The sequence below is a fragment of the Cololabis saira genome, chromosome 3 (genome assembly GCF_033807715.1).
Source record: "Cololabis saira isolate AMF1-May2022 chromosome 3, fColSai1.1, whole genome shotgun sequence".
Classification (NCBI taxonomy): domain Eukaryota; kingdom Metazoa; phylum Chordata; class Actinopteri; order Beloniformes; family Belonidae; genus Cololabis; species Cololabis saira.
Genome location: NC_084589.1, coordinates 33,517,582 through 33,530,456, shown reverse-complemented (window position 1 = coordinate 33,530,456; position 12,875 = coordinate 33,517,582). Strand labels below are relative to the sequence as shown.

Sequence of the window (12,875 nt, the reverse complement as noted above, 5' to 3'; positions counted from 1 at the left end):
TTGAGTTCTCAAACAACTTATCTTGATCAATATTATTTTACGACTGCTGAGGTTGTTAAGTTCATATATATGTCTAGTCCTTCCCTAAGAGACTTATAAATTAAGTCTCCTTATCGACAACAAAAAGATGAGATAACAGTTAGTTATACTGATAATAAGGTCTACCTTCAGTATCGATGGATTTTGTTAATACTTCAACTTTACGTATTGATACGTGTGTCTGACGTTATCAAATTATTTTTGCAGAGTCACTGCCATTTCTTGATGAAATTGCGATTTGAAGCAGTCTGCCCAGATCAACCCAGACTGCTTTTTAATGAATAAACTTCAGCATAACAGCCCAGAGTCTGACAACACCTATAACTCTTGCTGAGTAACTTTAATTAGTTATTGTGTGGAAGCTGGCACACCCCATTGCAATATGAGCGTAAGATCATACTAATCCATGATACTACAGGGGAAATGTCCCCAGTACAGCATTCGATAGCATGCTGCAGGCAGAGGCCGAGTCACTGTGTTATAAGTTGTGCTTCACTTATCTTTATTGTGTTATTTTGGTTGAGACTTCCACATTTCTTAACAAAAAGATATGCTGACATGCTCCTAATCTTAAAGATACATGTATTTACAGAAACCTTAAAGGTACAGTATGCAATATTGAGGATGAACTACTCTCATATTGAATAAACTGCTTTTAGTTGAAGGATTTTGCACATGAGATCGTCCAAAAATAATCTGGTCTTTACCAGGCCTTAACATTTGGTAAATACAACCTCATATGAACAGCAGCAGCAATATAGTCTATTATGTGAAGTTAAGGCCTCTCACTGTTGAGTTATGGGTGAGTGGGTTTGTTTTTTACCCCATGTTTTTGGGATTAAAGTCTACTGTGAGGTTGTCTTTTTGTAGAGGGATCCTGCTTACAGACCTTAAGGATTGTGTTTCTTGTTTTTTTTCTTCCCATAAACACACTTATTAGACTATTAAAAGCATAGACTGCAGTCACGTTACCAGACATGCATATACAGTTCTGTTAGGTTTATTTTCCATGATTAGATGTTCAAAGCAATCCTAGAGATTCCCTTATATCATATACAAACAAAAGTGTTCAGATTTTCCTACTCCATGGTTTTACTTATTATACCTAATCCTATTTTGTTATTTTTCTTGTCTGGAATCTTTGTAAATGGACCAGAGAAGGTTTAACTTGGTAGAAGCATTTTAGCCTGAAGCCTGTGCTCTCTCTCTATATCAATATTGACACAGCTTCCCTCCATGTTTTTTTTTTAACCCAATGCATAATGTTTGTTGCCTTAATAAAGTTAGATCAAGGTTGGTCTGCAATCAATACATTGTTCCTATAGACCAGTTCAATATTCACAATTAAGATGACACTTAGTTTCAAACGTGTAGAAAATTATTATTTCTGCTGCTTCCATTCGTCTCTATGCCAGCACCAGGCTATAATAAATAATTTAAAGTGCACAATAGCCTGCATCGAAAAGTCAAACAATGACTCGCAGCAACCGATCTTTTGCTCAGCACTGTAGTCACGGACAAGGCCTGCGTCATTCTAAGGTGAATGTGTTTCTTGACCTTTCTGTGAGATCCAGCCTGTTATAGTGTTTAAAAACCGTTCAACCAGCCAAACACGAGAACATCTGTGAAAATAATAAATAAATGTACCAAGCAGAAATGTAAAATGTTCTCACATCAGTTAATCTGTTCGCTCCAGTTGATCCTGTTGCGAGTAATTTACAGTTGGTCACCTGGCAACAGGACACTGTTACTGGCTTTGGAAATGATGTGTTGCAAGTAGCATGCTGTGTCGACACTGGGCACACATGCAGGTTTGAAAGAGCGGTTACCCTTTGCTGGTTTGCACTAAGCTTGCTTTATAAAAGCTCCCAGTCGGGAAAATGGCAAAGACATAGCAGTTACTGTTGTTGAGAAGAAGCCATGACGAACAACCCGATCTTCTCCTTTAGGAATGCCGCGTCAATAAAACTCACCGTTACCCACGGTGAGGTTTTTCTACACTGAATCTGAGTTATTCTTTCCTCCTCCTAAGTTCCTCCTCATGACAATCTAATCTTGTGTGATATGGCTCTTCACTGTAGATGACCGCTGAGGGCGGTAATTGGAGTCATGCAGGACAGATTTCAGAATGTGCTAAATGTCATCACATAGTCTTGGTTGGATGTTTCAGGCTTCCTCCTGGGAATCCTTTTTTACTGTTCCAAGTTGTGTGGAACTGTAAAAAGGGATTCAGTGGAGGGTCAGGGTCAGTGTTTTTGCTGAAATGGCTTATTATCTCCACCTGATTGTCCTGCACACACACTTACCCTTATCCCTTTTGATCACCCTTGGTGATGGAATAGTTTCAAAATGTTTTTACTTATTTTCTTTCCATTAGAATCAATCTGCTTTCCTGGGCATCAAGATACAGTGGGGGAAAAAAATCATATGACCAATAAGAGATTTTAAATATAGGTAGTTTTTGGAGTAACTTATTACCTCATATCATTATGTTACAAAAACTAAATGGGAAAAGTGCATGCTTATTATTTTCATAGGAATTAAAATGTTTAGTGTTTATTTTATTTGCTAGTCTTTTATTCAAGCAGAAGTTAAGAAAAATGTAAAATAAGATACAAAGTTTCCAAGAGAAAGCCATTTAAAAAAAAAAATAAAAAAATTACAGCATGAGTTTGTGTTGAATTGCAACCTAAACTGTACAAACCGAGGAACTTGGGCAAAAATCTTGTTTAAGAGAAAAGACTAAAGAATAGATAACAGACCAAAGGCAGCATATCAGCCTTAAACCAACAGCCAGGACAGTGATAAGTTGAGTTTGTTTTGCAGTACAGAACCCAGGAACCTTTACAATCACTGAATAAACTACAAAAGCTACTTTATAGCAAAGCACTCAAGTCTTCTACATTGAGTATAGAACTACAGGTTTCTGTTTCTGCTTCATAGTTTTCATTATATCTGTGCCTGAAAGTTGACTAAAACTGGAGCATGCAGCTGCAAATAACATCAGCAAATCTACAACAGAATCCCATGGAAAAAGAAGAGACTCAAGGGATTACAAAGATGGGGTCAAAGTCCAGACCTCAACTTGATTAGTTGTGCAAAGGAATGATCAGAAAGGTCAATGAATTTGTTCCTAAATCAGTGTCCCAGTGTAATAGGTCATGTGTTGTTCTTCTGGGATTGTTTTTTTCTCCTAATTTTATAAACATTTTAACTTCTCACATAGCTGATTATACATGCAATTAATTTCACCTCGGGGATTTAAGTATTTTTGAAGTTGAAATTTGAATTGAAACTAAACTAAACATAAAATTAATCTCTGGCCAGAGTTTTGAATTCATGGAAGTGAGCTTGTGTGCTAAAATTCGGATATTTAAGAAAACAATAGTTACTCACATTCCGTTATCAGCCTTTTATTACTGGATTAAAAACCAAGACTTTCTGGTCTATTTATGGATTATGATTCAGTTTAATATGTAAACCAGAAGTACCCTGGCTCTGGTTCTTTATTTAATGTCACTCACAGGGACACTTTACCCAAGGGATCATGGGACTGCTTTACCCTTTTGCACACCACCCTCTGAATTCAGTTATACTTGTTCCATTCTGGTAAGGCTTTGAAAAATGAACAAGGTTCTTTGTGGCCAAACTGCTCCTGAAACACGGGTAAAATGAGAGCCAGAGGCTACAGTACTTCCATGGTTTTGGTTTTTTTTCTATCCTCGTTCCTTTTTTCCCCATTTTTCAGGCTTTATTTGTTTGATTGCATTGATACCAGCCATGCATTTGTGATCTATTAAAAGCCATAATAGAAAAGAAGGATAGTAAACAAATATCTCTTTAAAAAAGAGTTATTTAGTGAAACAAAACTCTTAAGTATTGTCCTAGAGAAAGGCCTGTAATAATGGTCATCGATTTTTGCACACAGATGATCTTTCCATGGGTTGTACAGGTCCACTTGTAATTGGATGTTCATCAAATTGAAATAGATTGTTTCTAGTGCCGATGTCTCGAACACGTTCCAATATAACCTCATAATTACATATCCCTTTCCATTGAAGCTGAGATGTTGTGAACATTAGTGTTAAAATGCTGTTTAATTTGAAAAGCTCCAGCAAACACTATTAACGCTTCCTTCTGAAGAGATGTTATGCGGTGGATAGTCTCAGAACAAGATGTGGAATTTACCTCCTGTTCACCACACATGCCTTTCTGAGAAGTCAAATGGGGTTTCTGTTTGTCGGGTCACGCAGTTATCACAAGAAAGCTTTGTTATCCAACCTGGCTACCTATTCTGTTGCGGGTTGTGGGCAAAGCATGTGTCTTAATAAAGTTCTCAGAAAGAAGAAAAGTATACAGGCTCAGACTTTTTTTTTTTTTTTTTTTTGAGGAAATGAGGTCTCTCTAGGCAATTTAAGATAAAGCCTCTTACTATCTTTTCCTGGAGCTCCAGATCCTTAGCTGCATGCAGATGCATAACCCATAATTTTATATTCTGGACTTTTACATTCTGTAAAGATGAAACTTCTCGTGGTTAGGTGAAAATGATCTCTTTACTTGCATCAGTGAACTTGTAGATTGTCTTCAAGAAGGAGTTGACACCATTCTCCCGAGCTGCTGTTGTAACAGCATTTCTCGTGCCGAAGCACTTGAATTTTGTAGTGGTCTTCATAGATAGATAGATAGATAGATAGATAGATAGATAGATAGATAGATAGATAGATAAATGGATAAAGTTTATTTGCCATTTGTACATTTGTTAAAGTACATAGGAATTCTTGTGCAGAGTTCAAACATGAGAATGAGTAAACATTTAAAAACTAAAACAGGAAATAAAAAGAATAAAATAACAATAAATATCAATGAATATCAGACACTTTACACTAGACCTAAGCCTATTGCACGACAACCAAGAGATAGTTTAACATGAGCTTTTGGGAATGTTGTCCAACATTGCTAAAGTAAAATGGGTACAAATTCTGACGTTAATGTTAAAGTTCTGTGGGAAACCCACCATGGGAACTACTAGCATCTTGTTGGCATGGCTCAGTGTTGCGTTTTTTCTAGTATAAACACATTCTAAGAATACCTAAACATGCTGTCTGTCTTCTTATGTCATTTAGAAGGGCAGGGGTCACCAATCCTGGTCCTCGAGGGCCGGTGTCCTGCATGTTTTAGAGTTTTCTCTGCTTTAACGCACCTGATTCTAATTAATCATCGTCATCAGCTTGTCATTGAGGTCTGCAGAATTCTCTTAACGACACAGTCACTTTTATCACGGTGCAATGAAGCAGCGAAACATGTAAAACATGCAGGACACCGGCCCTCCAGGACCAGGATTGGTGACCCCTGGGCTACTTGAATAATTGTATTCAATAGAATGTGTTTTATTCTTATTCGGGCGGAAGTCATTGAAAATACACGTTATGTTTTATTTTGTTTTGTTTTCAGTTTGATTGGTATTTCCATCTGGCTTTGCAGCTTTGTACTGCCAGTTTTTTATAATACAAAAAACATATTTGTCATGTTGCATCATGTTGTATAAACAATTCTACAGAACTACTGATGGAGTAAACTAATGACGAATCATTCTCAAAGGTTTGAATGAAGGCAGTTGGACTTACCTGTCTTAGTTCTTGTAGACATTTCACTCATTTCCACTCAGTTCAAACTGACTGGAGGGGATTTGAGTTTATAAACTGTTGAAGTCGTATGCAAATCACATCTCAAGGGCAAGAGACACTCTTGAGTTAAACATATATATATATTTTAGAAAGAGAATAAAGATGGTTTTGAGAGGGTAGTAAAAGAAACCACCTATGTGAAACAGGAAAAACCAACATTAAACAGAGGGGGTGGCCTCAGGTTTCACCTATTTAACACTTACAATGCATCCGTGAATCTCCTACCCAGGTGGTTACACAATCATCCACACCTTGGTTTATGCGACCAAACCAGGTAAACAACATATGGTGGAAAAAAGACTCTTCCATTTGCAACAGGAATAATAACATGGGCAGTGATTTGCATATAAACAGATTACCGTATTTTGCAGATCTCTAGACACACCGGGTTATAAGGCGCAATATCTATGAACGGGTCTATTTTCATACATAAGGTGCATCGGAATATAAGGCGCATGATAAAACGTATATAAAGCGAAAAAAAAAAAGTCTGGTAAGTCGAACCTTATTCAACTCATTCACAATAACTCAGAATATTGTTCAGTTGTAACAAATACAGAAAAATACACTCACATTTTAAATAATTCGTCCTTCACAAATCCACAAATAAAAATTTGAGGAGGAAAGCGTACTACGTACTGTTCTCTGATTGGTTCATCGTTGCCAGCGATAGACACCTGACAACATTTGATTATGATATAGTTTTGAAAATTGGTTTTAAGCTAAAAAGCTAACGTTGGCTTTACATTTAATGATGGTAATGTTACATGGACTAGATGTTGGATGATGGTTGCTTGCCAGCACTACATAGTTAGTTATCTAACGTTGTCTGATGTTGCCAGCTGTATCCAACCAAGGACCGACTTCCGTACGTCTTTGTGTCAGCTGGGAATGGTCCGACAATCTATCGAGCGGAGCGGCTTAGCCGTTTACCAAAGTCGCACTAAAACATTTTGAGAGATTTTTGAGTGCAGTGTACCACTTAAAATTGGTCCGACGTCTGTAAGCAGTTTGTCCAGAACTGGTTAATAAAATGCAGAAGTATTAGCATCACAGTAAAGCTCTGTCTCTAGCTAGCTAAACCTGATTGTGAACACAAGTTTAGAATAGAATAGAATACTTTTTATTTTCATTATACATGAGTACAGTAAGCAGCATCACTGAAAGATGTATTTTTTGCTACTCCATATACATTTAAAACTTTACAAACCTACTTCTCTGTATGACACTAAAAACATATTCCTGTCAGGACTTATGTACAAGAGCTCTATGACATTGCAAAATGTGTTAAATCTCAGATATTTAAGTCATAAATATTGGAGCTGTACAAGATAACTGTTATTCAAACGTTAGATCTCACTCAGCACCACAATGAGTTGTGTTTTTCCCATATTTAAGCCTGTTGCCTTCATTCATATTCCCATGCATGTTTCATTATGACTGTTGTATCTGGATTTTTATTTTTTTTAACAGTGTGAGCTATAAATTCCCATGGCCTTGTGCTGTGGTGGTGTGCTGTAAATATAGCTGTGATGGCCTGCATGCCACATTCACTTTGATGTCTTCATCCTTTTTGGTTTACTGTTTAAAAGGCTCCAGTATTCACCTCACTGTCAGTATGTAGCCTTGACTGTGTTTTTGATTTCATGTGGAGCTTAGACTGCTTGGGCCATAGCTCTGAGTCTCCTACCCAGGAGTTTAAGTATTAGTGAAGGTTAAATGTGCGTGAAAGCAATAACATCCTGAGGAGTTACTGCGGAGCGGTTTGTGCCATGCAGCCTCAAGCACTGCTGCAAGATTGTGAAAAGTATTTTCAGTTTAGTGTAACTGCTTGGAAGAAAAAAGTGGATTAGCTCATAATTCAGAAGAGTACATACACGTTGGAGTTTCTTTTTTTTATGTGATAGTTTCAGTTGAACCTACCACTAGTTTTCAGCTGAATTGCAGTATAAGGCACCCAGCTTCAAGACCAACGACTTGTCTTAAGGTAGCTGTTTAAATGAGCAAATAAGGAAAGGCAAGCTCTGACAAGCCTGCAGCGCCTACGCAACACGGAGCTGGTTGTGTTTTTTTTTTTTTTTTCTTTTTTTATCCATTTATCTGCAATATTATCAGTAACGTTTGTACTTGCTGTGATTTTCCTTGGATAGACAATCCCTTTTTTTTCTTTAAATTTTTAACCTCTGCACCTACAAAGCGACTAAAACAGGAGTTAAGAGTTTGTCTTGGTGATGACATTCCACTGAGGTGTAGTATTTCACAGCTGGTTGAGTTTGTAATGCTGAGTTAGCACTTTGGAGTTATCTTTTTGCAGTACTGACTTTCATAAACAGACGAGAACACCTCCAGGAGATCTCAAGGTGTATTATTTAGAAAGATTTTCAGCTATGATTCTCAGTTATTAATAAAATTAACTTAACTGCCACTAAAGCATTTTGGTTTTTATTTCTAATATAAATCATTGTAACAAATATAAAGTTGTCAAATTATTCTGGTTTTGTGTATTTTGTATTGAGCTAATCTACAACTTGGGACTGGCCAACCGCCTCGTCCCTTGACAATTATGAAAAATACACACAGACGCAATTAATTCTAAGTGCCTTCCTCATTCTTGTCTTTTCATGAATTATCCCAGGGTTCCATCTGATTCCTCGTCTGTCCAGTATTGTGCCAGAGAGCTGCCTGTTGATTGTGGTTGGCCTGCTGGTTGGAGGACTCATCCAACTACTCAAAGAGGAGGTCCCACCTGTGCTGGACTCTAATCTATTCTTCCTCTGCCTGCTACCCCCCATCATCCTGGATGCCGGCTACTTCCTGCCCATCCGACCCTTCATGGAAAATCTGGGCACAATCCTAATTTTCGCTGTCGTGGGGACTTTGTGGAATGCCTTCTTCATCGGCGGTGTGCTTTACGGCGTGTGTCAGATCGAGGCGGCAAACCTCAAAAACATAGGCCTGCTGCCTTGCCTGCTGTTTGGCTCCGTCATCTCAGCTGTAGATCCTGTTGCTGTGCTCGCTGTGTTTGAGGAGATTCACATCAACGAGCTGCTGCACATCCTGGTGTTCGGCGAATCGCTGCTCAATGATGCTGTGACAGTGGTGAGTGACCAAAACTGTGGACGATAAACTTTCATGATGCCATAATGTCCCAAGAAAACACTGATAGACAACATAAAGACCCCTGCCAAAAGATGCTTTATGGAAACCTTTTGTTTTGTTTTTTATTTAGCTTTTTGTTTGAAAGGGTTAAAGTGGATAAATTACCCTTTCATCTATAACACCTTAAATAAACTCAGTGAAATACTACATTTGACCACAGTTTCAAGCTTTACCTGTGACAAAGCTAAATACGAGCCGTTAATCATCAGAGCAGGTTGTGGGGTTTCATTTTTTGTTATTTTTGTTATCTATTTTCTAGCCTGTCACGCTGCTGTAATTCTTAGAAAACAGCATGCCAGCTGTTAGTTGGGGTGCTCTAGTCTCGCAGTATTATTTATAGTATTGTTACTGACAGAACATGAGTTATAGATATTTGGCAACTTGTCCTCTTCACATCAGTCAGCACAACACTTCCCTTTTGGAGGGCTGTGCTTGATATTTTTTACCAATTTTCATTCAAATGTACTCTGCATGCTCATTTGTTGAGGCCAATTTCTCTAATCCATATGATTAATTGAGAGTTTGGCACCACTGAACATTTCTAAAGCTAGATGATATAACATCAGCATTGGCTAAAACAGTTTATGGTCTGTCTAGACAAACTTGGCACTTGGTGTCTTTAACAGTTTGCATATCCCAACCGAGGCAGTTGGCTGGTAGACCAACACATTTTGACTTCAGGAGATTTGTATTTTGTATTATGACTTTGTATTTTACGTAATTACTTTAGAGACCAAGTGTTTTTTTAATTGCTTCATTTATGAGCACTTTATTTTAGATTCATCTTTTGATGCAGACAGTCAATACACCCACAAGTATAGACTATTATATATATCATGCTGGTGGGGTTTTTTTTATGCCATCTTTTCATATAAATTAATTTCTTATCTCTTTTTTTTCAAGTCGGTAATTGTTCTGCTTTTGCCTCTACCCTTCTTCTTTTTCCTAGGTGCTATATCACCTTTTTGAAGAGTATACAGTCGTTGGCACAGTGACTGTGTTGGACATCGTACTGGGAATCATCTCGTTCCTCGTGGTTGCGGTGGGTGGCGTTTTGGTGGGAGCGGCTTACGGGTTCCTGGCTGCCTTAACGTCACGCTTCACCTCCCACACGCGTGTCATCGAGCCGCTTTTTGTCTTCGTCTACAGCTACATGGCGTACCTGTCGGCTGAAGTGTTCCACCTGTCTGGGATCATGGCGTAAGTTTTGACGTAGTTTAAGACATACTTTCAGAGGCAGACCAAAGATTCTCACACCTTGGCCCATTGCAGGGTATAAACACACTTAGAAGTGACTCAATCTTTATTTCCACTAAAGCCTATTGTTGATGAGTTATGTAACTTTTCCCATAGACATGAAAACCTCAAAGTTAAACCCGAATAACTTGATGGACGGACTACTCGTGGTAATTACCTGGTTGTAAATTAATAAATTGTGCTGTTAGGAATCACTACATCCCATATGAGGTTCATTAAAACACCTTTAGAAGAAGCAGCGTACCTTCAGGCAAAGGCAGTCAAGTGTTTGCACACTTCACTGCAGATATTCTAGCTGAGATTGTCTCTGACCGACTTGCAGTTTAAATCTGGCAAAACAGTATTCCAGTTGTACGCAGTAGAACAGGGGTATTCAACTAGATTCGGCCGGGGGCCACATCTGCAAAAGGACTGTATGGAGAGGGCCGCACAATTTGAAAATTTGGGGGTTTTCAAAAGGTATTTTGCACTCAAAGACGAAGACTTATGTAAATATAATACATTTGTATTATACATTTGAATATATCTAGTTTACATATGAATTATGTATTAATTGTCTCCAGATTTAGTCATTGTGAATGTTAAATATAATATTCAAATAAAGAAATATTATTTTAAAAGCAAGTTCATTTTGAAACCATGCATTGTGCAAACTTAATGAAATTGATATTGACCTACTTTTAATAAAACACGCCATAATGACAAAGCACCACTTTCCACCAAGATTTCCTTATTTGAATATTATATTAAGCATTGAGCACAAGCATTTTAGTCCACAGTAGCCAGTTTGATGTTATAAATAAGCAACCAAAATATTAACCATAAGCTCCTTTATTAATGACACATATGTGCATTATATCAGCAAAACAAAACAATCACATTAAATTATAGGAGGCTTAGAAGTTCCATCTGAAATGCAAAGTCCTCACTTATTCAAATGAAAAAAATGTCAGGCCAATCCTAGAAGCCTAATGATGTCAACAAGTCCTCTATAAACGGAGGTTAATAATAATGTGACAAACATTGACACTGTGCAACACTGGCAAAAAATCTGAAATTAAAAAAAAAAAAAAAATTTCAACAAACAACCCCTTTTTTTAAATATGACCAGGGGCCACATAAAAACTCCTGGCGGGCCGCATGTGGCCCGCGGGCCGCCAATTGAATAGCCCTGCAGTAGAAGGTGATACATTTTATAACCAGTGGTTTTATGAATCAATCTAAACCAATGCCAGCTAAACCAAGCCTGGATTTATTGACCTCTCAACATTTTCTGAGGTAGCGCTTCATCAGGTCCTCCAGTACATAGCAATCCGTTTCCTGCACAAGCCTGGGAATAGTGCTGACAGGAAGTGCTGATGTATAGTCTTTCCCCTGTGTCGAGCCCAATTGATGTGTATCTTTCAGGACAGCCCTTTGTGAAGGTTGAGGCTAACTTATTGTGTATACACGCACAGAGTAAGTCCTGCATACTGATAGTGTTTATTGATCCACATTTGGACAGAGGAGCCTTCTATGATTCTTGACTGGAACAGGGTTGTGATCACCAGGACATGACATGGAAGTCTTTGAGTGTGGAACATAGTGTCAGTAATTAAAGCGCTTAGAAAATACTGACATCACACTAAATCTGCATTTACTTTACAAGGAACTATGTTTGGAAACATACAGACTATTAGAATACATTTGAAGTGCATAAATCCACACTTTCTTTTTATCCAAATTGAGATGATGTTTTTCTTTTTTGTGTTCAGGTTAATAGCATGTGGAGCGGTGATGCGACCCTATGTGGAGGCCAACATATCCCACAAGTCCCACACCACCATCAAGTACTTCCTGAAAATGTGGAGCAGCGTTAGTGAGACATTAATTTTCATCTTTCTCGGTGTGGCCACGGTGGGTGGGAGTCACTCCTGGAACTGGGCCTTTGTCACAGCCACCGTCATCCTGTGTCTGGTTGCACGTGTCATAGGTCAGTCCTGCCTTTTTCTGTTTTTCCACCACTTCCTCAACTAAAAGAAACAAAGTGCAAAGTTGATTCTCGGGAGTTCCCTTTACTTCTGTAGTCAGTTTTAGCACAGGACAGTCATTGAAGGTTTTATAGTGCTTTTGAGCTAAAACTTTGGCTTACATTTTAGTTTTTTGTTTCTTTAAAAAGAGAGTATTACAGTACACTTTAAAGTGGCCTTGTTCACAAATAAGAGGACTTGAATCCTTTACAATAGTAAATACTGATATGTTTCATCACACAGCCGTTGGCTGTTGACAAGAAGCACCCTGGTAATTTTAGGAAGCGGGTTGATTTGTCATACGAGTAGACAAGTGATGCATAGTAGAGGGATTGAAAGTGAAAGAATCATGCAGAGGTCTGTCATGCGGTTCAGCATTCTTGATGATGCAGGATCTTGTGATGGAAAAACATGCAAGTGGTTGCCAGCCTGTGAATTAAAGGACATTTCTAACTTACATTTCTTACTTTTGCTGCTTATGTACAATTAATTCCTTTAAAGTCTTACTGATTACAATTTTTCCATAGCTTGCTATGATTATTTATAGTCTACTTTCCTGGTAGTAGCTGGCTTATTTTTACCTCAGTCCAAAAAGTCCACAGTCAAATTTTAACACAATTACTTCTTAATATGATTTTGACCAAAAAAAACATTGACATACATTCTTCTATGGCAGTTAAATGACTTTTTAGGTGATTTTAAGGTAGCTTGTATTAAAGATAGAACA

General features: G+C 37.9%; 1 protein-coding gene across 3 annotated transcripts in view; it reads left to right on the top strand.

Annotated features, from left to right (window-relative positions):
• The window catches only part of slc9a1a (solute carrier family 9 member A1a), a 33,279-nt gene that overhangs the window by 6,322 nt on the left and 14,082 nt on the right, over nucleotides 1–12,875 (top strand). For all 3 annotated transcript variants that reach the window (XM_061717294.1, XM_061717293.1, XM_061717292.1), the window contains exons 2-4: nucleotides 8,359–8,822; nucleotides 9,832–10,082; nucleotides 11,894–12,111. In XM_061717294.1, the coding sequence (XP_061573278.1) occupies nucleotides 8,359–8,822; nucleotides 9,832–10,082; nucleotides 11,894–12,111 (933 nt within the window). The remainder of the gene's footprint in view (nucleotides 1–8,358; nucleotides 8,823–9,831; nucleotides 10,083–11,893; nucleotides 12,112–12,875) is intronic.